The 27768-nt window shown below is 50.5% G+C and overlaps 1 protein-coding gene across 1 annotated transcript; it reads right to left on the reverse strand.

Annotated features, from left to right (window-relative positions):
• Nucleotides 1-241: 241 nt before the first annotated feature.
• LOC144594954 (G-protein coupled receptor family C group 5 member C-like) lies at nucleotides 242-27768 on the reverse strand. The gene is made up of 5 exons (XM_078401896.1): nucleotides 27649-27768; nucleotides 14907-15966; nucleotides 9908-10011; nucleotides 3591-3777; nucleotides 242-2060 (listed from the first exon to the last, which is right to left on the reverse strand). Exons 1-4 carry the CDS (start codon nucleotides 27709-27711, stop codon nucleotides 3622-3624), a joined length of 1383 nt encoding a protein of 460 aa, XP_078258022.1. The 5' UTR covers nucleotides 27712-27768; the 3' UTR covers nucleotides 242-2060; nucleotides 3591-3621.

The raw sequence follows: 27768 nt of genomic DNA on the forward strand, positions 1-27768 counted from the left end.
TTCAGGCTCCAGATTAAAGTGTTTCACAGAAAGGCTGTTAAGTGACAGACAATTTGCAGAGCTAACGTCCATGGAGATGGTCTCTCAGTCTGAAGAAGGGTCTCGACCCGAAACGTCACCAATTCCTCTTCTCCAGAGATGCTCTCTAACCCGTAGACACAAAATGCTGAAGTAACTCAGCGGGACAGGCAGCATCTCTGGAGAGAAGGAATGAGCGACGTATCAGGTCAAGACCCTTCCTTCTATCCAGAGATGCTACCCGTCCCGCTGAGTTACTCCAGCATGTCTTATCTTCGATGTGTGCCAGCGTCTGCAGATCCTTCCTACACAGGCCGTCTTGACCCACTGAGTTACTCCAGCTTTTTGTGTCTTTCCATGGAGATGAAGCACATTGCCATAGAAAAAAAGATTGGCTGTTGGTTGGGTTAATTGTTAATTGTAGAACAGTAAGCATTCTGTGCAAGGACGTGCGCTTTGGGGGAACGCATTTAAAACAGGGGTACAAATCCTATACTTGGTGCAAAGGAATCAAATGCTGACATTGGCTCATTACACCTTTGACCACTGTTACTCTGTGATATGATCACATTGAATGGCGGTGCTGGCTCGAAGGGCCGAATGGCCTCCTCCTGCACCTATTGTCTATATGTGAGATATTCTAAAAGAGCCCGTTGGCCAACTTCTTGAAATACTTTATTTGATCTTTTAAGCATTGACTGAACTATTGTTGGACAGCATCCCTCTTTGATGCCCATCAGTCTCTCATGGGCTTGCAAACATATGCGCTTTGCATTGTAGATTTAGTCGGAGAAAGACACTAAATGCTGGAGTAACTCAACGGGACCGGCAGCATCGCTGGAGAGGGGGAACGGGTGATGTTTCTGGTCGAGGCCCGACTGCAGTCTCGCCTCATGCTTCTTCTTAGCTCTTCCATTGGGAATCTGCTGGCTCCAAGTTGCCGCTCATGCTTCTGAAATTAGGCGAGTGGCCTTCAGCAAACGCTGCAGTGTACTAACGGGCACGGGATCGCCAGCCAGCCCGCCGGTCAGCGTTTCCGGGAAGTTGGCATGGACAAGGTCACACTTACTTCTTGCTCCCAAACACCCCGGAGACGGTGGTGACAGGTTGCTTCGTCTATTCACCGTCTCTGCGTGGGCATCGCTGTGACGTGGAACGCTCGGTGCGGTTTTGAACGGGCCGATAAAGGAATGGCGATATATTCCCAAATTATGGACAGGCAAAAAAAAAGACGAGCACTTTTAAAAAAAGCCCCAAAATAATCCAAAAATAGATTTGTGGCCAACAAGTACGTTTGGAGTGTGGTCATTGTACTGACGTACAAAACGCAAGCAGTCAACTGGCACACAACCAAGATCCCACCACTGACCACCGGGTGACCTGTTTTCCCCCCCAGAGGTGGGCTGGACATCAGAAGTATCTCAGGTGCTCTTCCTCAAAAGCGCGGCATCGGATTCTTCGCCTCCCTCGAGATGCTAAATGGATCGCGTTTGAAACGTCTCAACCCAAAGGTTGGCATCTCTCAGGTTGCAGCACTCCCCAGAATGTCAGTCTAGCGCCTGGAGTGGGACTTGGACCAATTTCCGACCTGGGGGGGGCCGAGGACTTCTACCGAGAGAGTTCCGTCCTCAAAATGTCAGTGGGGCCTGTTGGCGTTCCGGGGTCACGGTTACCTTCGGGTTACAGGTGGGGGCGGCTTTGGAGAGGCTGTTCGGTCCAGGGTTCACAGATACAGTGAGGATATTGGTCATTGTTCACAGGAGAGACCCGTGGCGAAAGCTTGGTCGCTGCGTGGGACGCCGGTCACGGTGGATCCACCCGAGGTTTCGACGGAGATCCGAGACCATGCTCCACACGGGCTCCTTTCAGTCGGTTACAGTAAACAAGTGGCTTTATCTTTCGGATGAGATTCCATCCCAAAGGCTGAGTAAAAGGGAAGGCCGTCAGGAAAGGCCTGAAACTTCAGTGTATCGGGTTGACGTCACGAGGGATCGACCGAGAGACGCCTTCCACCGCGGAGATGATCCGGGTTACACGTTGACCTGTTCACACAAAGGGAAAAGACGACCTGTTAAGGATACTTTTGTTTTTTTTACGGCAGAGATAGATTCTTCATCAGTCTGAAGAAGGGTCTTGACCCCAAACGTCACCCATTCCTTCTCTCCAGAGATGCTGCCTTCTCTCCTGAGTTACTCCAGCAGTTTGTGTCTACCTTCGATTTAACCAACATCTGCAGTTCTTTCCTACGCATAGATTCTTAATTAGTACGGGTGTCAGGGGTTATAAGGTCATAAGGAATAGTAGAATTAGGCCATTTGGCCCATCAAGTCTACTCCGCCATTCAATCATGGCTGATCTAACTCTCCCTCCTAACCCCATTCTCCTGCCTTCTCCCCATAACCTCCGACACCTGTATTAATCAACAATAGAAATATTGCCTTAGAAATATCCACTGACTTGGCCTCCACAGCCTTCTGTGGCAAAGAATTCCACAGATTCGCCACTCGCTGAGTAAAGAAATTCCTCCTCATCCCCTTCCTAAAAGAACATCCTTTAATTCGGAGGCTGTGACCTCTCGTTCATGATTCTCCCACGAGTGAAAACATCCTCTCCACATCCACTCTATCCAATGAGGTTATGGGGAGAGGGCAGGAGAATGGGGTTAGGAGGGACAGATAGATCAGTCACGATTGAATGGCGGAGTGGACTGGATGGGCCGAATGGCCCAGTTCTGCTCCTATCACTTATGAAGACGAATCGGGATAAAGCAGTTTGCCAAATCAGCGTGAATTCCCTCCGCCACTGAAACTAGTTTCCTCAAACCCACTCCAGGCGCACGCAGGTTCTCGCGCACGTACGCACTCGAGCATGCACGCACTCGCGCACAGGAGGACCTGGCACGGGGTACTTTGTAACTTCATCAGCGACCTTTATGTGGTGACTCTTTGCATACATTGGGCATGCAAAACAAAGAATTTCACGGTGACATCACATGTGACAATAAATAGATAAATAAATCACTCATCCGTCACCACCCGCCCGCCCCCGCCCCACTCACCCACCCACCCCCGCCCCACTCACCCACCCACCCCACTCACCCACCCACCCCACTCACTCAGCCACCCACCCACCCCACTCACTCAGCCACCCCACTCCACCCACCCACCCCCCCCACCCCACTCACCCCCCCCCAACCCCACTCACCCCCCCAACCCCACTCACTCACCCGCCCCACTCACTCACCCACCCCACTCACTCACCCACACCCCCCACCCACCCCACTCACCCACCCCACTCACCCACCCCACTCACCCCCCCAACCCCACTCGCCCACCCACCCCACTCACTCAACCCCCCACCAAACCCCACTCACCCACCCACCCCACTCACCCACCCACCCCACTCACTCACCCACCCCACTCACCCACCCCACTCACTCACCCACCCCACTCACCTACCCACTCACCCACCCCACTCACTCACCCACCCCACTCACCCCACTCACTCACCCACCCCACCCACCAGACCGCCCCCACCCCACTCACCCACCCACCCCACTCACCCACCCGTACATTTGTTGGTGGTCTCTCGCGGATGCGGGGTTTACAATGGCTGCCCACTGCCGCCCTCTGGCTGGGCCGACCGCCGGCTCTCGGCTGTAAACGCGTCTTCGGCGCGGAGCGTGGAAGCGTTGCTGGAGAACGCGGACTGGTTGATGGTGACCCGCGGGATGTAGTGGTCGTAGGGATTTTCCAACGTCTTGAAGAACAAGAGAAATAGACATTAGAGCAGTCGGTCGCAAAGACGTGCTCACGCCACGCTGCAATATTCTAAACTAAACCCCTCTACAGATGCCGCCTGACCTGGTGAGTATTTCCATCATTTCATTTTAAATTTGCAGTTTTTGCCATTTTGAAACAAATATATGTTCCAGAAAAGGCATGGTGATATTTTAATAGCAAGGGCATCATCAAAACTAACAACTGGAGAATATCTATTCGGATAACTGCACTATGTAAATTCACGAGGCTTATATATTAGCAGCCATGTCTTGACTTTATCAGGCCGTGATCTAGTGAAATGTACCCGTCTAAATGTGCCTTAAACGTTGCGATAGTACCTGCTTCAACTATCTCCTCTGGTAGTCTGTTCCATACGTCTGTTCCATCCATACTCCAAAGACGTACAGGTATGTAGGTTAATTGGCTGGGTAAATGTAAACATTGTCCCTAGTGGGTGTAGGATAGTGTTAATGTGCGGGGATCGCTGGGCGGCACGGACTTGGTGGGCCGAAAAGGCCTGTTTCCGGCTGTATATATATGATATGATATGATACAGCCAAAACGTTGAAGTGTGTAAAAAAGTTACCCCTCAGATTCCAATTAAATCTTTCCCCCCTCACCTTAAACCTATGTCCTCTGGTTCTCCATTGCCCTACTCTGGGCAAGAGACTCGGTGTGTCTACCCGATCTATTCCTCTCCTGGTTTTGTGCACTGTCGATCAATTTGGGGTGAGGTGTAGTCATTACTGTTACAGTACCAAGGTACAGAGAAAATGCTTTGTTTTGCATGATATCCACACAGATCAGATATACCGAACATGGACGCAATCAGCACAAACTCGGGTACAATAGATCGAGAACAGGGGAAGTCAATGCATCAACCGCAGTGGAGCAGGCCACTCGGCCCATCTCCCGTGAACAGCAGCAGAGTTTAGTTTAGAGATACAGCGCGGAAACAGGCCCTTCAGTCATAGAGTCAGAGAGTGATACATGTGTGGAAACAGGCCCTTCGGCCCAACTTGCCCACACCGACCAACATGTCCCAGCTACACTCCCAACATCTCCCAGGTCCACCGAATCCATGCCGACCAGCGATTCCCCCCACACCAACACTATCCTACACACACTAGGGACAATTTACAATTTTACCGAAGCCAATTAGCCTACAAACCCTCACGCCTTTGTAGTGTGGGAGGAAACCAGAGCACCCGGAGAGCGAGAGAGAGAGAGAGCGAGAGAGAGAGAGAGCGAGAGAGAGAGAGCAAGAGAGAGAGAGAGAGAGCAAGAGAGCGAGAGAGAGCGAGAGAGGGAGCGAGAGAGAGAGCGAGAGAGAGCGAGACAGAGAGAGCGAGAGAGAGAGAGCGAGAGCGAGAGGGAGCGAGAGCGAGAGAGAGAGAGAGCGAGAGAGAGAGAGCGAGAGAGAGAGAGAGCGAGAGAGAGAGAGAGATCGAGAGAGAGAGAGAGCGAGAGAGCGCGAGAGAGAGAGAGCGAGAGAGAGAGAGCGAGAGAGAGAGAGCGAGAGAGAGCGGCACAAACAGGCCAGTCTAAGAGTCGCTGAATGAAAAACCGCCTGCTTGCAGGAATTGGCCATCGGATGTAAATGAAAATCTTGGGGAGAGTTTACACTTTGCATTCACAGTTCTCTCTTTGTTAGTGGCCAGCAGCTTTTGGCAGGAGCCGTTAAAAGGGTGAAGGGCACACAAGCAAAGAAAGAGAGAGCACTTATAGTCAGGGAAAAAAAAACTGGCAGCCTTCATCAAATCCGGTCATCTACACAATATGACCAGGGCTTATCGGATTCTCCATCGCTGGAGAAAGTAGGCTGTGGTGTTGGTCAGATTTATTGCAGCGTATGCCCGCGGCCCAGAACTAGGGTTGCCAACTGTCCCGTATTAGCCGGGACATCCTGTATTTGGGGCTAAATTAGTTTGTCCCGTACGGGACCGCCCTTGTCCCATATTAATAGGGTTGCCAACTTTCTCATTCCCAAATAAGGGACAAAGGATGATGTCACCACCCCGCGTCCCACGCGACCTCACCCAGCCAGCGGCCACGTGCTCCCACTCCACCAATGGCAGCCGCCCTACCCGGGCGGCCACCATTGGTGGAGTGGGAGCACATGGCCGCTGGCTGGGTGAGGTGACGTGGGGCGCGGGGCGGTGACGTCACCCTTTGTCCCTTATTTGGGAATGAGGAAGTTGGCAACCCTACCCAGAACAGGCACAAAAGGCTGCACTGTTTCTGAATGCACGCTGTTCCCAATCAACACAGTTAGACAGCTGTCCATGAAGGGCTACACAGTCATTCACAAATTCATAAGTGATAGGAGCTGAATTAGGTCATTCGGAGTCGAAGTGACATATGTAAATTGTCCCGATCCGTGTTCTTCAGAGATGCTGCCTGACCCACTGAGTTGCTCCAGCACTTTGTGTCTTTTGTAATCCAGCACCTGCAGTTCCTCGAGCCTCTTGTCTACATCTGACTCCATCTATCGCTTTCCAATCATCACAATAACGATCATTCCCACCCTCCACAAACCCAATGGCACGGTGGCGCAGAGGTAGAGTTGCTGCCTTACAGCGAATGCAGCGCCGGAGACCCGGGTTCGATCCCGACTACAGGCGCCATCTGTAAGGAGTTTGTAAGTTCTCCCCGTGACCTGCGTGGGTTTTCTCCGCGATCTTCGGTTTCCTCCCACACTCCAAAGACGTACAGGTATGTAGGTTAATTGGCTTGGTAAATGTTAAAAAAAATTGTCCCTAGTGGGTGTAGGATAGTGTTAGTGCGCGGGGATCGCTGGTCGTCGCGGACCCGGTGGGCCGAAAGGGCCTGTTTCCGCGCTGTATCTCTAAACTAAACTTCTCCTGCAGCAGAGCAACCGAAGGAGAAACGCCCACAAAACCAGAACAATGCCTCCACTGTCTAGGAACGGAAGGAAGGTTCAATAGACAATAGGTGCAGGAGTAGGCCATTCAGCCCTTCGAGCCAGCACCGCCATTCAATGCGATCATGGCTGATCACTCTCAATTAGTACCCCGTTCCTGCCTTCTCCCCATACCCCCTCACTCCGCTATCCTTAAGAGCTCTATCCAGCTCTCTCTTGAAAGCATCCAATGAACTGGCCTCCACTGCCTTCTGAGGCAGAGAATTCCACACCTTCACAACTCTCTGACTGAAAAAGTTCTTCCTCATCTCCGTTCTAAATGGCCTACCCCTTATTCTTAAACTGTGGCCCCTTGTTCTGGATTCCCCCAACATTGGGAACATGTTTCCTGCCTCTAATGTGTCCAATCCCCTAATTATCTTATATGTTTCAATAAGATCCCCCCTCATCCTTCTAAATTCCAGTGTATACAAGCCCAATCGCTCCAGCCTTTCAACATACGACAGTCCCGCCATTCCGGTGCCGCTGTCTGCCCCACTCCCTTAAAGTGAACCTCAGGCCAAAGATGGAACGGTGTTTAAAAGATCTCAATTCTTAAGGCAGAGAACGCGCATTGGAATATACGAAAAGCTGAGAACACAAGTACGGAGAAGAATAATAGTCCTCGGAGGGGGGGGGGGGGGGGGGGGCAATCTCAGTGGCACAGCTGATAGAGCAGCTGCCTCACAGCGCCCAAGACCTGGGTTCGATCCAAACCTCAGGTGCTTCGTAGAGTTTGCATGTTCTCCCTGTGACTGCCCGGGTTTCCACTGTTTTCCTCCCACACCCAAAGATGTGCAGGTTTGTAGATTAATTGGCCCTCTGTAAAATTACCCCTGGTGTGCTGGGGAGTGGATGAGAAAGTGGGATAACAGAGAGCAGGTGATCGATGGTCGACGTGGATCTGCGTACAGTTTTGGTCTCCTAATCTGAGGAAAGACATTCTTGCCATGGAGGGAGTACAGAGAAGGTTCACCAGATTGATTCCTGGATGGCAGGACTTTCATATGAAGAAAGATTGGATAGACTCGACTTGTACTCGCTGGAATTTAGAAGATTGAGGGGGGATCTTATAGAAACTTACAAAATTCTTAAGGGGTTGGAGAGGCTAGATGCAGGAAGATTGTTCCCGATGTTGGGGAAGTCCAGAACAAGGGGTCACAGTTTAAGGATAAGGGGGAAGTCTTTTAGGACCGAGATGAGAAAGTTTTTTTTCACACAGAGTGGTGAATCTGTGGAATTCTCTGCCACGGAAGGTAGTTGAGGCCAGTTCATTGGCTATATTTAAGAGGGAGTTAGATGTGGCCCTTGTGGCTAAAGGGATCAGGGGGTATGGAGAGAAGGCAGGTACGGGATATTGAGTTGGATGATCAGCCATGATCATATTGAATGGCGGTGCGTACAGGCTCGAAGGGCCGAATGGCCTACTCCTGCAGCTATTTTCTATGTTTCTATGTTTCCGTGCTGTATCTCTAACCTGAATTAAACTAAATGGAATTGCAGCGATACATCTTTGAGATGATTAAATATCATTGCAATTCCCACACGCAGTGCGTCAAACCTAATAACATACACACACGCACGCACGCACGCACGCACAGTGGCACAGCAGCAGAGTTGCTGCCTTGCAGCACCAGAGACCCGGGTTCGATCCTGACCACGGGTGCTGTCTGTACGGAGTTTGTACGTTCTCCCCGTGACCCGGGCGCTCCGGTTTCCTCCCACACTCCAAACACGTACAGGTTTGTAGGCTAATTGGCTTCAGTAACATTGTAAATTGTCCCCAGCGTGTGTAGGATAGCGTTAGCGTGCAGGGTGATCGCTGGCTGTTGCGGACTCGGTGGGCCGAAGGGCCTGCTTCCGCGCTGTATCTCTAAACTAAACACACTGGAGCAAACGGTACGTGACAAGAGCTGGGAGACCACGATGAACACACTGGTCATGGTGGATCAGCCCCGTGGGTTCGTGCCAATAATGATAAAGAAGGGGGAAGAAATTGCTGCAGTTTAATAAAAACATTCGCACAAACTGCGGGAATGGTACAGCTCACCACGAAAGATTTCACGGACAAAACCCTCGAACTCCCACCCCTCCCTGCTCCCTCCTCCCCCTCCCTCCCCTCCCCTCCCTCCCTCCCACTGAAACAGATCAAGACAGAACGCATGTAATAAAAAAGAACTGCAGGTGCTGGTTTATGCCAAAGATAGACACAAAGTGCTGGAATAACTCAGCGGCTCAGGCAGCATCTCTGGAGAAGGGTCCCCATCCGAAAAGTCACCCCATTCCTTCTCTCCAGAGATGCTGCCTGTCCCGCTGAGTTACTCCTGCATTTCATGCCTATATCCGGAAAACATGGATAGGTGACGTTTCAGGCCAAAATCCTTCTTCCAACCAGATTAATTTCCCTTAAATTTTGCTAACCCTTCTGTTGTTTTAATTTTTCGTTTCAGATTTACAGCATGGAAAGAGGCCATTCGACCCACTGAGTCCATGCCAACCATCGGCCGCCCATGCACAGTAGTTCTATGTTATCCCACTTTCACATCCACTCCCGACACATCAGGGGCAATTTACAGAGGCCAATTAACCAACAAACCTTCTCTGATCTCCGTATCTCACGCTTTTTGTCTTTTCATCTCTGGCTTTTGCCCAAGCATCTGCTAATTTAACCCCCCCCCCACCTGTATCCACCTATCACTTGCTGGCCTTTTATCCCCCCCACCCCACCTCTCTTCCAGCTTTCTCTCTGCCCTCCCCCCTGACTCCAATCAGTCTCCAACCCAAAACGCCACCAATCCATGTTCTCCAGAGATGCTGCCTGATCCGCTGAGTTACTCCAGCACCTTTGCCCCTCTTTTTGTAAACCAGCATCTGCAGTTCCTCGTGTAGTTCGACTGCCTTTTTTTTTGTTAATGCCAACAGCTCTGAGCAAGCTCCCACCGCAGCGAACGCTCTCTGACTCATTGCCTAATGATTAACTTAGTAACAATTGGGTTTGAATGTTGGTTCAATTCAAGGAAGGACAATCAGTAATGAATTCAAACATGACCTTATAAAAATTACACATGGCTTACATTGACCAAACCATTCCTCTTTAATCATTGCTATGTTGCAAAACGCAAACAGCAATCCAGGCAGTTTACAAAACCTTGCGATTGCCCGCAAAATCATCAAGGTAACTTACACAGGATTTGTTCATCAGCGCCATCTCAGTGGGTTGGTAAACACTGTTGCGGAGCTGCCCATTGTACCCGGCATAGCCACTATACGGAGACTTGGGCTTGTTCGCTGGGAGAGTAAAGATAAAATTAAAGTTATCACAAGGGCGTACATGATAGGAGCAGAATTAGGCCATTCGGCCCATCATGTCTTCTCCGACATTTAATCATGGCCGATCTATCTCTCCCTCCTAACCCCATTTCCCTGTCTTCTCCCCATAACCCCCGACACCCGTACTAATCAAGAATCTAACTACCTCTGCCTTAAAAATATCCATTGACGACCTCCACAGCCTTCTGTGGCAAATAATTCCACAGATTCACCACCCTCTGACTATAGAAAGTTCCCCTCATCTCCTTCTTAAAGGAACGTCCGTTAGTTCTGAGGCTATGACCTCTAGTCCTAGATTCTCTCAATGGTGAAACATCTTCTCCACATCCACTCTATCCAAGCCTTTCACTATTTTGTACTTTTCAATGAGAACAGGCCCAGTGCCACCAAACGCCATCCCTCTCTCTCCATCCCTCCCCCATTCTAGTTCTCCCACTAGTTTCACTGTGGAACTCTCTGCCACAGAAGGCAGTGGAGGCCAATTCAGTGGATGTTTTCAAGAGAGTTCGATTTAGCTCTTCGATGCTAACGGAATCAAGGGATATGGGGGAAAAAGCAGGAACGGGGTACTGATTTTAGATGATCAGCCATGATCAGATTGAACGGCGGTGCTGGCTCGAAGGGCCGAATGGCCTACTCTTCCACCTACTTTTCTATGTTTCTATATCTTCCCGATTAAATTTTAATCGGTTGTATGCTTCGTTGTCACCTTCCCCTCAGTGAACAATGATCCATTTTCCTTGAACCTCTTCCCCTTTAATCTTTCGCTCTCACACCTTATCCTTCCATATTTCCCTCTCCCCGACTCCCAATCTGAAGAAGGGACTCAACCAGAAACGTTACCCATTTTCTGTCTATCTACGGTGTCAAGCAGCATTTGCAGTAACTTCCCACACAAACATAAATCAACTTCATTTTCAAACCCACTGGGCTCTTGGCTAAAACATCACTCGAGTAAGTTAACCTTGCAACCATAAGCTTTCAAAAGTTTCATTCCAGATGTGTGCTAAATTTGGCTTGGGGGCAGAGGTGATGGGGAAATTGGCCTCTGTGCTTGACAGGGAGAAGGCTGGCTGGCTGGCTGGCTGTGTACTCCACTTTAGTTTAGTTTAAAGATACAACGTAGAAACAGGCCATTGACCCACCGACTCCACGCCAAACCCCGCACATTTACACTATCCTACACACAATTTATTATTATACCAAGCCAACAAACCTACAAACCTGCACGTCTTTGGAGTGTGGGAGGAAAACGGAGATCCCAGAACAAAAAACCCCACACAGGTCATGGGGAGAACGTACAAACTCCGTACAGACAGCGCCCGTAGTCGGGATCGAACCCGGGTCTCGGGCGCTGCAAGGCAGCATCTCTACCGCTGCGCCACTGGGCTGCTCTGATAACTAGCCATTAACTAGTTAGGCGGCACCGTTGCACAGCGGTAGAGTTGCTGCCTTACAGCGAATGCAGCGCCGGAGACTCAGGTTCGATCCTGACTGCGGGCGCCGTCTGTACGGAGTTTGTACGTTCTCCCCGTGACCTGCGTGGGTTTTCTCCGAGATCTTCGGTTTCCTCCCACACTCCAAAGGCGTACAGGTATGTAGGTTAAAATTGTCCCTAGTGTGTGTAGGATAGTGTTAACGTGCGGGGATCGCCGGGCGGCACGGACGCAGTGGGCCGAAGGGCCTGTTTCCGCGCTGTATCTCTAAAAAAAAAATTTTTTTTTAAACTCTCTCTGGAGATTAAAACCAAAAAGAAATACCCTGCAGATGTTGGAAATCGTAATTTAAAAAATTGCTGGAAAAAGTCAGCATCTGCGGATGGAGAAAGTGTTTTGGGTCGGAAGCCTGGATTAAACGCAGCCTGTCCGCCTTTCCTCATGAAGACAACATGCCCATTCCTGGTATCTCCTTCCAATAAATATTCCTTAAGTGCACAATGCTCCTGATATGGTTTCACCCATGCCCTCTGTAACTGAATCCAATTCATTCTTTGAATTGTGTAGGAAGGAACTGCAGATGCTGGTATACCCTGTGTACGTACTCTCCCTCTCCCCCTTCCCCTCCCCCTCCCGCCCCCGCCCCTCCCCCCCCCCCCCCCGCCCTGCCCCTCCCCCCCCTTCCTCTCTCTCCCTCCCCCACTCAAGTCATCCTACTAGTTTCACTGTCGTCCTGTGTGTGTCACTCGTTATCACCTTCTCCACAGCCAACAATGGACCAATGTGGGCTCCACCTTTCCTTGGGCATCGTTGCCATCTTTGATTTGTCCTGTTGCATACCTCTCAATCATTTGTCCTGTGCACCTTTTCATATCTATGGTTGCCCTCTCCCCTGACTCTCGGTCTGAAGATTGAGGGGGGATCTTATAGAAACTTACAAAATTCTTAAAGGGTTGGACAGGCTAGATGCAGGAAGATTGTTCCCGATGGTGGGGAAGTCCAGAACAAGGGGTCACAGTTTAAGGATAAGGGGGACGTCTTTTAGGACCGAGATGAGAACGGTTTTTTTCACACAGAGAGTGGTGAATCTGTGGAATTCTCTGCCACAGAAGGTAGTTGAGGCCAGTTCATTGGCTATATTTAAGAGGGAGTTAGATGTGGCCCTTGTGGCTAAAGGGATCAGGGGGTATGGAGAGAAGGCAGGTACGGGATACTGAGTTGAATGATTAGCCATGGTCATATTGAATGGCGGTGCAGGCTCGAAGGGCCGAATGGCCTACTCCTGCACCTATTTTCTATGTTTCTATGAAGAAGGGTCTCGACCCGAAATGTCAGCTATTCCTTTACTCCAGAGATGCCGCCTGACCCAGCCGTGTTACTCCAGCTTTTTGTGTCATTCTTTATCCTAGTCCTCGGCAAGGCCAGCAGCATAATCAAGGAGCAGTCTCGCTCCGGCCACTCCCTCTTCACCCCTCTCCCATCGGGCAAGAGGTTCAGAAGCGAGAAAACACACACCTCCAGGTTCAGGGTCAGTTTCATCCCGGCTGTTATCAGGCAACTGAACCATCCGCTCATTAGCTAGAGTACAGTCCTGACCTCCCATCTACTTCACTACAGACCTCTGAAGCATCTGTAATCAGACCTCGATGCTATATCTTGCACTAAATGTTGTTCCCTTTATCATTTACCTGCGCATTGTGGACGGCTTGATTATATTCACGTGCAGTCTTTAATGGATAGCACGCAAACAAAAGCTTTTCACTGTACCCCGGTACACGTGACAACAAGAAACCAAAGTAGTCCACCGTAAACATGCACACAGAGAATAGTAAAACAGTGGGACCCCCACGCTAAAGACTAACTCTCCTTCCTATCAGTAACTACATTTACAGCAAGCCTGGAGGCATCTGCTCATTAACCCCAGCCCCACCCCCACCACCACCACCACCATGAAGAGCGCAAGAGATAAAAACATAGACGTCACATTCGTTGCAGCCGGACAATCCTCAAGGCTTCAAGTCCTGCGCTCCTGGCTCCATCAGCTTTGCCTCGTCTCCCATGTGATAAAGGGCAGATTTACAGCATTGAATGACTGCCAGCCACTAAAGTCACCCACCACTAAATCCACACATTGGCTGCTTTGACTTTTGCCTGTTTTCAACAAGGTTTAGGAGCCTGAAAACTGTAGCGTTCAGGTTCAGGAACAGCTTCTTCCCAACAACCACCAGGCTATTAAACACTACAACCTCTTAATAGGCTCCAAACTATATAGACTTGCGGACAATATTTTTGACTTTGCACTACCATTGTCTATTTATTTGTCTGTTTTTTTTAATATATACACTGATTTTTTTTGTTGTTGTTAATTATGGGTTTCACAGAGTAACATGTTTATATACAAAATGCTGGAGTAACTCAGCAGGTCAGGCAGCATCTCGGGAGAGAAGGAATGGGTGACGTTTCGGGTCGAGACCCTTCTTCAGACTGATGTCAGGGGGGCGGGACAAAGGAAGGATATGGGTGGAGACAGGAAGTTAGAGGGAGAACTTGGGGGGGGGGGGGGGGGGGGGAGGAGAAGAGAGGGACAGAGGAACTATCTAAAGTTGGAGAAGTCAATGTTCATACCGCTGGGCTGCAAGCTGCCCAGGCGAAATATGAGGTGCTCTTCCTCCAATTTCCGGTGGGCCTCACTATGGCACTGGAGGAGGCCCATGACAGAAAGGTCAGACTGGGAGTGGGAGGGGGAGTTGAAGTGTTAATCTGGGTAGGAAAAAACTGTGAATACGGGTTTAAACCGAAGACAGCCACAAAATGCCGGAGTAATTCAGTGGGACAGGCAGCATCTCTGGAGAGAAGGAATGGATGACGTTTTGGGTCGAGACCCTTCTGCAGGCCAAAACTCTACAACATGGATAGACTAGACTAGTCTCTCTCTAGACTAGGCCTACTATATTCACTGGAATTTATAAGGATGAGAGGAGATCTTATCGAAACATATAAAAGGGATTGGACAGGCTAGATGCAGAAAAAATGTTCTCGATGTTGGGGGGGAGTCCAGAACCAGGGGTCACAGTTTAAGAATAAGGGGTAGGCCATTTAGGACTGAGATGAGGAAAAACATTTTCACCCAGAGAGTTGTGAATCTGTGGAATCCTCTGCCACAGAAGGCAGTGGAGGCCAATTCACTGGATGCTTTCAAGAGAGAGTTAGATATAGCTCTTAGGGCTAACGGAATCAAGGGATATGGGGAGAAAGCAGGAACAGGGTACTGATTTTGGATGATTAGCCATGATCATATTGAATGGCGGTGCTGGCTCGAAGGGCCGGACGGTCTACTCCTGCACCTATTTTCTATGCTTCTAACATATTGGTATCGCCGCCGCATGTTCAAAATAGCAAGAACGGAAATGAGCTAACCTGCGTTGGGCTCGTCCATGGAGAAGGCTTTATTCTCGATGTACATGTGGTGAGCTTGCTGCTCTTTTAAGATGGTCTCGTAGCCCACTCCTCTGGTCGGGTAGACCTCCTCTACGTAGTTCTGCTCCATGCTGGCCTTGGTCAGGTGGCAGATCTCGGGGATGGTGTAAAGGAAGACAAAGACCCAGGCGTTGGAAACCAGGGCGATGGAGAGAGTCGGGTCGTTCCAGCGTCCGTTCCCCACCCTGCCATTCCCGTAAACGTACATTGCAATCCAGGCTATCCAAATGGCAATGGAGAAGCAGATGGTGAGCAGGATAAACACGCCATGTTTCTTCCAGTGCTTAAAATGGCCGCACAGCGACGCCAGCGCAGAGACCAGCGAGACCACTATGAGGAACATGATGTAAATCAAAGCCATGACGAAGTCCATCTCGGCCACGTTGCAGGGATCTCCCGGTGGCGTGGAATGGGTGCCGTTGTTTCGTACCACGGTGAGGATGAGCCACTCAGTATTGATGATCACTTCCACCAGGGAGAGGGCAAGAGCCAAGAGGAGGATGTAGCCGGCTTTGGGGCCGCTGTTTCTGCGCACCAGGAAGTTGAGGCGGAGGGAGTGGGCCAACAGGCAGGAGAAGCAGATGGCGAAGAGCACGCCAAAGAGGAAACGCCGCGAGGCGCAGGTGGCAAAGTCCTCGCTGACGATGAAATCGAAAACCAGGCAGAAGAGGCCGAAGGTGCCAAAGATGAAGAGGAGCTGGACGGCCAGGGCACTCTTCTTCTTGCCGTCCTGGACGAAGGGGATGCTGGCGAGCAGGACCAGCACCAGCACGAAGCAGCTGAGGATGCCCGCGCTGGCCAGAGCCTGCAGGACGATGCCCCACACGCTGGACAGGTCACACAGGTTGAAGTAGAGCGAGTCCAGCTCGGCCCCGCACCCGTCCGGGGGGGGCCGCCACTGCCGCCGGCACGGGCAACAGGGCCACCGCCAGCAGCCAACGCCACGGGGCGGCCATCTTCTTCCAACGCGGGCGTATCGAGCAGAGGGCAACACTGCTGCCTGGGGAAGAGCAGAGAACAGGAGAGAAGAGCAGAGCACACGGGGGTTATCAAATTACTTTGCAGTCAGTCTTTGGAACATTATTGATTTAGCTCTAAAGCAGCATGAAACTAAAATGGATATCTATGTTCAGAGCCACTATGAGCAATGTAAGATTACGACCTTATCGAAGCGTATAAGATTATTAAGGGGTTGGACACGTTAGAGGCAGGAAACATGTTCCCAATGTTGGGGGAGTCCAGAACAAGGGGCCACAGTTTAAGAATAAGGGGTAGGCCATTTAGAACTGAGATGAGGAAATACTTTTTCAGTCAGAGAGTTGTGAATCTGTGGAATTCACTGCCTCAGAGGGCAGTGGAGGCCAATTCTCTGAATGCATTCAAGAGAGAGCTGGATAGAGCTCTTAAGGATAGCGGAGTCAGGGGGTATGGGGAGAAGGCAGGAACGGGGTACTGATTGAGAATGATCAGCCATGATCACATTGAATGGCGGTGCTGACTCGAAGGGCCGAATGGCCTCCTCCTGCACCTATTGTCTATTGTTTACTTTAGACTTTAGAGATGCAGTGCAGAGACAGGCCCTTCGGCCCACTGGGTCTGCACCAACACACACACACACGCTGGGGACATTTAGGCCCATTAACCTGCAAACCCGCACGTCTTTGGGATGTGGGAGGAATCCCACGCAGGTCACAGGGAGAATTTGCAAACTCCACACAGACGGAACCAGTAGTCCGGGATCGTGCCCGGGTCCCTGGCGCTGTGAGGCGGCAACTCTACTGCCGCGCCTCCGTGCCGCCCTTCAAAACATTCGTCATGTTAAAACAATTCATTTCACCATCAAGATAATTTCGGCATTATTTTTCTAAAAAAAAAGTAAGTTGCCATGTTCAGTTCCTTATTTTTAACAAGTGCATTTGCCAAGAGCTTTTGCATGCAAGCAGTTTCAACAAACATGTGAACCCAATTAAGTGATTATGTAGCGACCATAGAGAATGGTCCAGGTCGTCGAACCCTCGGATTGGCCAGCGAGGTCACGTGTGAACGCGACCATGGGGATTGGTCCAGGGAGCGACATCGCTGATTGGCCAGCGATGTCATGTGCGCGTTTGGCGCCCGAAATAGTTAGTTCGGCGAAGTCTTCGAAGAAGACAGTAAGTTTTTGATGGTTGTCCTTTACCTTGTTGTTTAACTCTGTATTCGAATATTGCGGCTGCAATAAACTTCTTCTACAACCAACAAGTTTCCGGACTCGCCATATTGGTGACCCCGACGTGATCTGGACGATCACCGACTATGCAGGGACCCGACGCCTCATCGGCGATGGCCGCGCCGGGCACACCGGAGTCAAGCGCGGTAAGCGTTCACCTTCCGTGGTTTTGGACGCACGCACCGCAATCTTGGTTTATACACACCGAAGCTCAATTTCATATAAAGAAGATATCGGACGACTCCACGAGGTATTACTACCTTGTCAGCGCTCTATCATCGGAGACGACCACGCGCGTGATGCGGTTCATCGTTAATCCACCTGCGGAAAGCAAGTACGAGGCCCTGAAGGAAGTATTACTGCGAATCTTCGGGTTTAATAAGCATGGTGGTGCGGCAAGACTTCTGCACCTACCGGATCTTGGAGACCGACTGCCTTCCGTCCTCATGTCCGAAATGATGATGCTAGCCGGTGAGCATACGGATTGCCCTATGTTCGAACAGGCATTCCGCGAGAAGCTTCCTGAGGATGTCCGACTGCTGCTCACGGATTGTTCTTTTAAGGATCCCGAAGCATATGAAGCGAAAGCGGACGCGCTCATAGCGGCTAAAAACAAGGCAAAGGACCAGGCAAGCGGTTCGATCAACAAGGTCTCGACATCAGTGACCACGCCACAGCGACGGCAAGATGGCGCCACGTCTCCCGCCAATTCTCCGAAAGCCCGCCAAAAAGATCCGCACAAGCGCGGCTGGTGCTATTATCACCTACGATGGGGTAGCGAATCCCGCAACTGCCGCTCACCTTGTACCTTCGCGGGAAATGCCTCGGCCGATCGTACATAGGGGCAGTTACGATTGGCCAGAACCGGCGCCTCTATGTCCATGATCGATTCACGGACACAGAATTTTTGGTGGACACGGGAGCCATCATCAGTATAGTGCCGCCGACCGACCTCGAAACCAGATCGGGTAAGACAGATCCCACCCTCATCGCGGTTAATGGCAGCCCAATTCGCACTTTCGGTATACGGAAGATGTCCCTTGTGTTAGGCCTCCGCACGTACGAATGGCCATTCATCATAGCCGACGTCAAACAAGCGATCTTGGGAGCAGATTTTCTCTGGGCTTTTTCACTGGTCCCTGATGTCCGCGGTAACGACCTCCGACCCTCCGCCGAAGATGAGCACGTCGCTCCGACAATCGCCTCCTCGCCCAGCCCTACTGTCCAGGCCGTCGTCGCGGCCCCCGACTCGTATGCTGAGATTCTGGCGGAGTTTCCAGAGCTGCTCATTCAACGTTTCGACACGTCTTCGGCCAAGCACGGCGTGGTCCATCACATCCGCACCGAAGGCCCTCCTGTTTTCGCTCGGGCCAGGAGGCTACCGCCAGACAAACTGGTGGTGGCACGGGCAGAGTTCAGGAAGATGGAGGAAATGGGAATTGTTCGTCAGTCTGACAGTCCGTGGGCCTCGCCGTTACATATGGTCTCCAAGGCATCTGGGGGGTGGAGACCATGTGGCGATTATCGGCGTCTCAATGCTGCCACCACGGCTGATCGCTACCCCATACCGCACCTACAGGACTTTTCATCTGGGCTGGAAGGAGCGGTGGTGTTCTCCAAAATCGATTTGGTGCGAGGATACCACCAGATCCCGGTGCGACCGGAGGACATACAGAAAACTGCAACGATTACTCCGTTCGGGTTGTTTGAATGGTTGCGTATGCCTTTCGGTTTAAAGAACGCGGCACAGGCTTTCCAACGACTGATGGACCGCGTGGGCCGGGATTTACCCTTTTTGTTTATTTATTTAGACGACATCCTGGTTGCCAGCACCTCAGTGCAGGAACACCAGGTCCACTTGCGGACCGTTTTCCAGCGGCTCCAAGACCACGGGCTCATAATCCAACCCTCCAAATGTCAATTCGGCCTTCCTGCTCTTGATTTTCTAGGGCACAGAATTACCCCTGCCGGCGCCTCCCCTTTGCCCGAAAAGGTGGAGGCTATCCGGGCATTTCCCAGGCCCACCACAGTAAAAGGGCTACAGGAGTTCGTAGGAATGGTTAATTTCTACCATAGGTTCGTTCCGGCAGCTGCGCGAGTCATGCGCCCGCTTTTCCAATGCCTTGCGGGAAAACCGGTAGGGTTGATATGGTCCCCGACCGCAGAGTCGGCTTTTACAGCAGCTAAGGCAGCTTTGGCAGACGCCACCATGTTGGTCCACCCGAGCCCCTCCGCCCCCACGGCCCTGACGGTTGACGCCTCTGACGTGGCGGTGGGCGGGGTTCTGGAGCAGCAGGTCGGTGGCCGTTGGCAGCCTTTGGCGTTTTTCAGCCGGCAACTAAATTCGGCTGAGCTGAAGTATAGCGCATTTGACCGAGAGCTTCTGGCCCTCTATTTAGCTGTTCGTCATTTCAGGTACTTCCTTGAGGGCCGCCCATTTGTGGCCTTTACGGACCATAAACCATTAACATTTGCTTTTGTCAAATTGTCTGACCCATGGTCGGCCCGCCAGCAGCGGCACCTGACTGCTATCTCCGAATTCACCACCGATGTCCGTCATGTCGCGGGTAAGCTTAATGCCGTTGCTGACGCCCTGTCTAGACCTGCTTTTCCCCCTATTTCGGCGGTGGACTGCGAAGTGGATCCCCAAGAGCTTGCGGAGGCACAGCTTCTAGCGGATACCGCTTCGGCATACCAGTCCACCACTTCGGGATTGAAGTTGGCCCAGGTAGCTTGTGGGTCAGAAGGCACAAAAGTCTGGTGCGATGTTTCTCTTCCCCGTCCCAGGCCGGTAGTACCGCCCTCCCTTCAGCGCCGGGTTTTCGATGCCATTCATGGGCTGGCGCACCCGTCCATCCGCTCCACCTCTGCTTTGGTAGCAGCTCGGTTTGTCTGGCATGGCCTACGGAAACAGGTAGCGGGTTGGGCGCGTGCCTGCGTTCCCTGTCAGACCGCTAAAGTCCAGCGCCATGTCCAGCCCCCCGTACAGGATTTCGAGGTCCCGGCTGTTCGTTTTTTCCACATCCACGTGGATTTGGTCGGTCCTTTGCCTTCCTCCCGGGGCTACACCCACCTCCTCACGGTGGTGGATCGGTTCACCCGGTGGCCAGAGGCTTTCCCATTGTCTGATATTTCGTCAGCGTCTTGTGCTAGGACTTTGGCCCTTCATTGGGTAGCTCGTTTCGGGGTCCCGGCAGTTATTACCACTGACAGAGGCCCACAATTCACTTCGTCCCTCTGGGCCGCGCTCGCAGAACTGTACGGGTCCAAGTTACAACCCACGACTGCATACCACCCCCAGGCAAATGGACTCGTAGAAAGGTTCCACCGCCAACTTAAGGCGTCCCTCAGTGCAAGGGGGGGTTGAAGGCCCGGACTGGGTAGACCAGCTCCCTTGGGTTCTTTTGGGCATCCGGACTGCTCCTAAGCTAGATCTCGGTGCGTCATCCGCAGAGCTAGTATATGGCTCGACACTTCGAGTACCCGGAGATCTGTTTCCGGACCCTTCAGACCAGCTGCCTACAGTCCCATCAGTGTTAGCATCTCTCCGGGAACGGGTGGGCTCCCTGGCTCCAGTTCCGACTTCACGTCATGGGTGTCCCATGGTACATGAACCGCCTTCCCTGAAGGACTGTGAGTTCGTTTTTCTGCGAAAAGATTCCCATCGCGCCCCGTTGCAGAGGGTCTATCAAGGGCCGTTCCGGGTTTTGCGTAAGGGAATGGCTACCTTCACCTTAGACATGTGCAGCAAGAGTGAGCTCGTCTCGGTGTCCCGGCTCAAACCTGCACATTTGGATCCGGATCAACCAGTCCTGGTCGGTCAAACCCCTAGGAGAGGCCGACCTCCGTTAATTCCGCTCAGTCCAGGACCCCCCGTTCCGACAGTTCCTCCAGGACCCCCCGTTCCGGCAGTTCCTCCAGGACCCCCCGTTCCGGTAGTTCCTCCAGGACCTCCCGTTCCGGCTGTTCCGCCAAGTCCGGAACCCCCGGCTCCTGTGGTTCAGGCTGTCCCTCTCCGTATTCGTTATGGTCGCGAAATCCGGCTCCCTGCTAGGTTCCGCACCTCGGGTTCTGGGGGGGGTCATGTAGCGACCATAGAGAATGGTCCAGGTCGTCGAACCCTCGGATTGGCCAGCGAGGTCACGTGTGAACGCGACCATGGGGATTGGTCCAGGGAGCGACATCGCTGATTGGCCAGCGATGTCATGTGCGCGTTTGGCGCCCGAAATAGTTAGTTCGGCGAAGTCTTCGAAGAAGACAGTAAGTTTTTGATGGTTGTCCTTTACCTTGTTGTTTAACTCTGTATTCGAATATTGCGGCTGCAATAAACTTCTTCTACAACCAACAAGTTTCCGGACTCGCCATAATTACATGAATAAGGCTGCCAGCCTTTAAAAATATATATTTCATTATTCCCCTGACATATTACTCCCGAAAAGTGCCTTCCTGCCAACTTCCCAAGGAATCATGTTTAAAATAAAGAAAGAGCATGGTTTTTATGGGCACCTCTATTTTTACCAAAAATACTAGACCAAGTGGGCCCAAACCTCTCCAGCATTGGTGCAGCACCCTCTCCTCCCCCTCCCTCCCTCCCCCCTCCCCATCACTACCCCCTCCTCCCCTCCCCCCCTCTCCTCCCCCATCATCCTCCCTCCTCCTCCTCCCTCTCCCCCACTACCCCCCTTATCCTCCCCCTCCCCCTCAATCCCCCTCCTCCCTCTCCCACCCTCTCCTGCCCCAATCATCCTCCCTCCTCCTTCTCCTCCTCCCTCTCCCCCTCACTACCCCCGTTATCCTCCGTCCTCCCCCCCCCCCACTCCATCCCCCTCAACCCTCCACCCCCCTCCCTCCCTCCCTCTCCCCAGGAGATAGATTTAAACTTTAAAATGTGAACAACTTAAAAAATATAACACCGATTTCAATGAAACTTCTTCCATTAGCACCAAAGGGACGACGGTGAGTGAGGTGGGTCTAAAACGGTCGGGCTATCGTGTACCGTTTTGGCTGTAGTTCAGGAACAAACAAACAAACAAACGAGAGTTTTAGTATGTAGAAGATATGTGGCGCAGGGGTAGAGTTGCTGCCTTACAGCACTTGCAGCGCTGGAGACCCGGGTTCAGTCCCGACTGCGGGCGCTGTCTGTCCGGAGTTTGTACGTTCTCCCCGTAACCGCGTGGGTTTTCTCCGAGATCTTCAGTTTCCCCCCACGTTCCAAAGACGTATATGTATGTAGGTAAAATGGCTTGGTGTATGTGTAACTTGTCCCTAGTGTGTGCAGGGCAGTATTAATGTGTGGGGACTTGGTGGTCTGAATGGCCTGTTTTCGCGCTGTATCTCTAAAACTAAAAACTAAAATGAATCAATTATTTAAAATAGCATGTACAATACACAAGGTACAAACAAACCCAGCACCACAATACAAAGTAAAACAAATATTTTTAAAAGCGGAATATTAGATAACTATTTCAACAACCTTGTTAAGGATACATTCATAAGGTCGTAAGGGAGAGGAGTAAAATTAGGCCATTCGGCCCATCAAGTCTACCCCGCCATTCAATTATGGTTGATCTATCTCTCCCTCCCAACACCATTCTCCCACCTTCTCCCCATAACCCCTGATACCCGTACTAATTAAGAATCCATCTATCTATCTCTGCCTTAAAAATATCCACTGACTTGGCCTCCACAGCCCTCTGTGGCAACGAATTCCACAGATTCACCACCCTCTGATTGTAAATTTGCCCGGTGTGGGACGAATAAAGGAATATATATAAAGAAATGTCTCCACTGTTAATTCTGACACTCTACCACTGCGCTGTCCTCTGTGGCTAGAGTATCAGAATTAACATGTCAGGCCAAAGACCATCAGAATGGAGAAAGCTTTGATGATCTATCTTCCACCTCAAATATCAACTGTTTCTCGATCCAACATTATCAAATATTTTCCATAACCTTTTCAGATTTTCATATCAGCATCTGGTTGATTTTTGCCACTAGAGTTTCAAAAGACAAAAAGTAAAAATAATAAACTTGCAACCTTCCAACCTACCTCATTATAGCCCCTGCGCTTTGCTTTTAAGCTGCAAGTTCTCTTTAGCTGAAAGATTGTATTTTGCACTCAGTTTATTTTCTCTTTTGCACTACACGATGTGGCGGTGATTTGACCATATGTGGCACGACAGCACGCAAAACAAAGTTTATCTCTGTATCTCAGTCAGTAAACGTGACAGTATTAAACCAGCACAAAATGTGCTTTATATTTATACACGAACTGAACTAATGAGGTGTGTCAGATTTCATGGTCACTTAAGAACACCAAATGTCGTTTGTAACTCCAATTACAGAAAGCAATGTAATCCGAAGAAGGGTCTCGACCCGAAACGTCACCCATTCCTTCTCTCCCGAGATGCTGCCTGACCTGCTGAGTTACTCCAGCATTTTGTGAATAAATCGATTTGTACCAGCATCTGCAGTTATTTTCTTAATCCCTCTCTCTTTCTCTCCCTCTCCCTCTCCGTCTCTCTCTCTCTCAAGTAGCCACCACCCCATCATTCCGCACCCTCAATACTCCAAGACAACCCCCAGAAATCCAGAAGTTACCAAATGCAGCAACTGTGGGCGGCTCGGTGGTGCAGCGGTAGAGTTGCTGCCTTGCAGCGTCGGAGATCCGGGTTCGATCCCGACTACGGGCGTTGTCTGTCCAGAGTTTGCACGTTCTCCCCGTGACCTGCGTGGGTTTTCTCCGAGATCTTCGGTTTCCATCCCACACTCCAAAGACGTGCAGGTTTTGTAGGTTAATTGGCTTGGTATAAATGTAAATTGTCCCAAGTGCGTGTCGGAGCGTGTTAACATGCGGGAGTTCGCTAGTCGGCACGGACCCGGTGGGCCGAAGGGCCTGTTTCGGCGCTGTATCTCTAAACTAAACTAAAAATGAGCTGCAGAAAGCTGGCTGTGAGAAAGAGGGGCTGTTCAGTTGGATGTCTACTTTATAACTTTATCAAGAATCAGCCAAAGATTGATATCTCCGTCAGATACAACTCTAGATGGCACAAGTTTAGTTTAGTTTTAGTGATACAGCACAGAAACAGGCCCTGCGGCCCACCTAGACCGCGCCGACCAGCCATCCCTACATATTGATACTATCCCACACACACCAGGGACAATTTACAATTCTATTTTTTTTTTAATTTGAAATTTTTAATTTTTGAAAGCATATGTACAAATAATAATAAATGGCAAACTGGTTATAGAATTCTTACATAGCTTCAATTTTTTAATTTTTAAAGAAAAAATAAAGATGAAGTGAGACTGAAAAAAAAGACTATAAAGCAAAGAAAAAAGAGATTTACAAATATAAAGATTATGGGGATACATCTGAGAGTTAATGAGTATAGTTGTACATCCAACCCTAAACTCAAGTTCAATTAACAATTCTTACCGAAGCCAATTGACCTCCAATTCTGTACATCTTTGGAGTGCGGGAGGAAACCGGAGCACCCGGGGAAAACCTACGTGGTCACAGGGAAAATGTACAAACTCCGTACAGACAGCACCCATAATCAGGACAGAATCCGGATCTCTGGCGTTGCAAGGCAGTGACTCTACCGCACTGTACGACTGTGTTCTCCAGAGATGCTGCCTGACACACTGAGTTACTCCAGCATTTTGTGTCCATCTAAAATAAATGTACACTTTTTTGTTTTTACTCTGGAGGGTGTCCTGATGTAAGAGCCTCAGTTGAAAATTCCACTGGTAAACATCTTGCACCTCAGCTTCAAATTAACTACAGAAAGTTAATGTGTTACTATCTGGTCACACAGGAGATTGCACATTATCCCACCCGCTTACAGCGGTCTGTTTGTCTCTGATCAATGAAAAGCAAGCAACGTGAAAAAGTGTCCGTTATCGGGAAACCCCTAAAAAGACTGGTTTAATAAAACTCCCATTTGCCCAAAAAATGCATAAACAAAACCAACAGGTAGGAACAAAATCAACTCTTTTAAGGCAGAGAGAGAATATCATGTTCATCAATTCTCGGTGCAGAATTAGGCCATTTGGCTCATCGGGTCTATCTACTCCACCACTCAATTCATGGCTGACCGATCTTGCTCTCTCAACCCCATTCTCCTGCCTTCTACCCATAACACCCGAATCTGTCAATCAGCACCTTCAAAATATCTATCGGAAAAAAACTGCAGACGCTGGTTAAAATCGAAGGTAGGCACAAAATGCAGCAGTAACTCAGCGAGTCAGGCAGCATCTCGGGAGAGAAGGAATGGGTGACGTTTCGGGTCGAGACCCTTCTTCAGACTGGGATCTTCAGATCTACTTCAGACTTGAGTCTGAAGAAGGGTCTCGACCCATTCCTTCTCTCCAGAGACGCTGCCTGACCCGCTGAGTTACTCCAGCATTTTGTGTCCACCTTAAAAATATCCTTTGGCTTGGCCTCCACAGCCTTCTGTGGCAATGAATTCCACAGATTCACCGCCCTCTGACTAAAGAAATTCTTCCTCATCTCCTTTAGATTTAGATTTAGAGATACAGCGCAGAAACAGGTCCTTCGGCCCACCGAGTCCGCGCCGCCCAGCGTTCCCCGCACACTAACACTATCCTACACCCACTAGGGACAGTTTTTACATTTGCCCAGCCAATTAACCTACATACCTGTACGTCTTTGGAGTGTGGGAGGAAACCGAAGATCTCGGAGATAACCCACGCAGGTCACGGGGAAAATGTACAAACTCCATACAGACGGCGCCCATAGTCAGGATCGAACCTGAGTCTCCGGTGCTGCATTCGCTGTAAGGCAGCAAACCTACTGCTGCGCCACCGTGCCGCCCTTTCTAGAGATCCATTCTTTTGTTCTGAGGCTATGTATGGCCTCTGGTCCTAGACTCTCCCACTACGATACGATAGAACTTTATTTATCCCAGGAGGGAAATTGGTCTGCCCACAGTCATAAAACGCAAGGTACGTGAAATTAAAGTGGCGAGTGGAAAGACCAGAATTGGGGATGTGCAAAGATTTGGGGGGGAGGGGGGAGGGGGGGGAGGAAGGGGAGACAGTCTCCCCACAACAGAAGGGGGGTGGAGATGCACAGTCGGATAGCCAAAGGGAAAAAAGATGTCCTGTGGCGTTCTGTGCTGCATCTTGGTGGGACCAGTCTGTTGACCAGCGTGTCATGGAGGGGGTGAGCTATATTGCCCAAGATGCTCTGCAGTTTGAGGAGCATCCTCCCCATCCAAGACCACCTCCCATGAATCCAACTCCACCCCCAGGAGGGAGCTAGCTTTCCTGACAAGCTTGTTAACTCTGTTGCCGTCTGCGGCCTTCGTCCTCCTAGTGGAAACATCCTCGCCACATCCACTCTATCCAAAGCCTTTCAATTTTCGGTAACTTTTAATTAGGTTCGTCTCCCCCCCCCCACCCTTCTAAACTCCAGCGAGTACAGGCCCAGTGCTGTCAAACCCTCATCATACGTTAACCCACTCATTCTTGGCATCATTGTCCTAAACCTCCTCTGGACCTTCTCCAACACCAGCAGATCTTTCCTCAGCTATGGGGCTCAAAACTGCTCACGATGCTCCAAATGTGGTCTGACCAGTTCCTTCTAAAGCCTGAAAAATAATATCTAAGCGTACACTGCGACTCTACTTAGAAAACATTGGTGATTCCTGCAGTAATTAAGACGTATTAGTTGTTAGAACGGACCGGTTTTGACGGTGTTTTCCAACAGATGGCAAGTTCATAAGTCACAGGGGCAGAAGTAGGCCATTCGACCCATCGATTCTACTCCCCCATTCAATCATGGCTGATCTATCTCTCCCTCTCAACCCCATTCTCCTGTCTTCTCCTCGTAACCCTGGACACCCGTACCCATCAAATATCTTTCTGAATAAGGGTTCCAACGCCAAAGGTCGCCCACCCTTTTTCTCCAGAGATGCTGCCTGACCCATTGAGTTGCTCCAGCATTTTCTCTGGCCTCTCTGGTATAAACCAGCATCTGAAGTTCCTTCCTTCACAGGTACAGGTAGAGATGCAGCATGGAAACAGGCCCTTCAGCCCTACTGAGTCCATGATGGCAATAGACCCGCAGTGTTACCCCACCAGAGAGACACAGAAAGCTGGAGTAACTCAGCGGGTCGGGCAGCATCCCTGGAGGAAAGGAATAGGTGACGTTTTGCCTTTGGGACCCTTCGTCAGACTGAGAGTCAGGGGAAAAGGAAATGAGAGATTATAGACGGTGAGACAGAGAGTTAATGGAACAAATGAATTAAAGGTATGCAAAAACTAACAACGATCAAGGAAAGGTGGAGCCCACAATGGTTCATTGTTGGCAGTGGACTGGGCGATAATGAGTTGTACAGACTCAACAGGACAACAGTAAAAACGAGTACGACGACTAGGGTGGGGGAGGGGCGGAGAGAGTGGGGGTGCAAGAGCTACTTAAGTTAAAGAAACCAATGTTCATACCGTTGGGGTGTACGCTGCCCAAGCTAAATACGAGGTGCTGTTCCTCCAACTTGTGTTGGGCATCACTCGGACAATGGAGCTAGAGCTCTTAAGGATAGCGGAGTCAGGGGGTATGGGGAG

This window comes from Rhinoraja longicauda, chromosome 6, assembly GCF_053455715.1.
Source record: "Rhinoraja longicauda isolate Sanriku21f chromosome 6, sRhiLon1.1, whole genome shotgun sequence".
Taxonomy (NCBI): domain Eukaryota; kingdom Metazoa; phylum Chordata; class Chondrichthyes; order Rajiformes; family Arhynchobatidae; genus Rhinoraja; species Rhinoraja longicauda.

What these genes read in the sequence shown, in the direction of transcription:
- LOC144594954 (XM_078401896.1), bottom strand. Translation starts at nt 27,711, where the DNA reads ATGCCCAACACAAGTTGGAGGAACAGCACCTCGTATTTAGCTTGGGCA. An exon ending in GGGCAGCGTACACCCCAACG is followed by an intron (nt 15,967 to 27,648) that starts GTATGAACATTG and finishes GCTCTTCCCCAG; the next exon opens with GCAGCAGTGTTGCCCTCTGC. An exon ending in CATGGACGAGCCCAACGCAG is followed by an intron (nt 10,012 to 14,906) that starts GTTAGCTCATTT and finishes TTACTCTCCCAG; the next exon opens with CGAACAAGCCCAAGTCTCCG.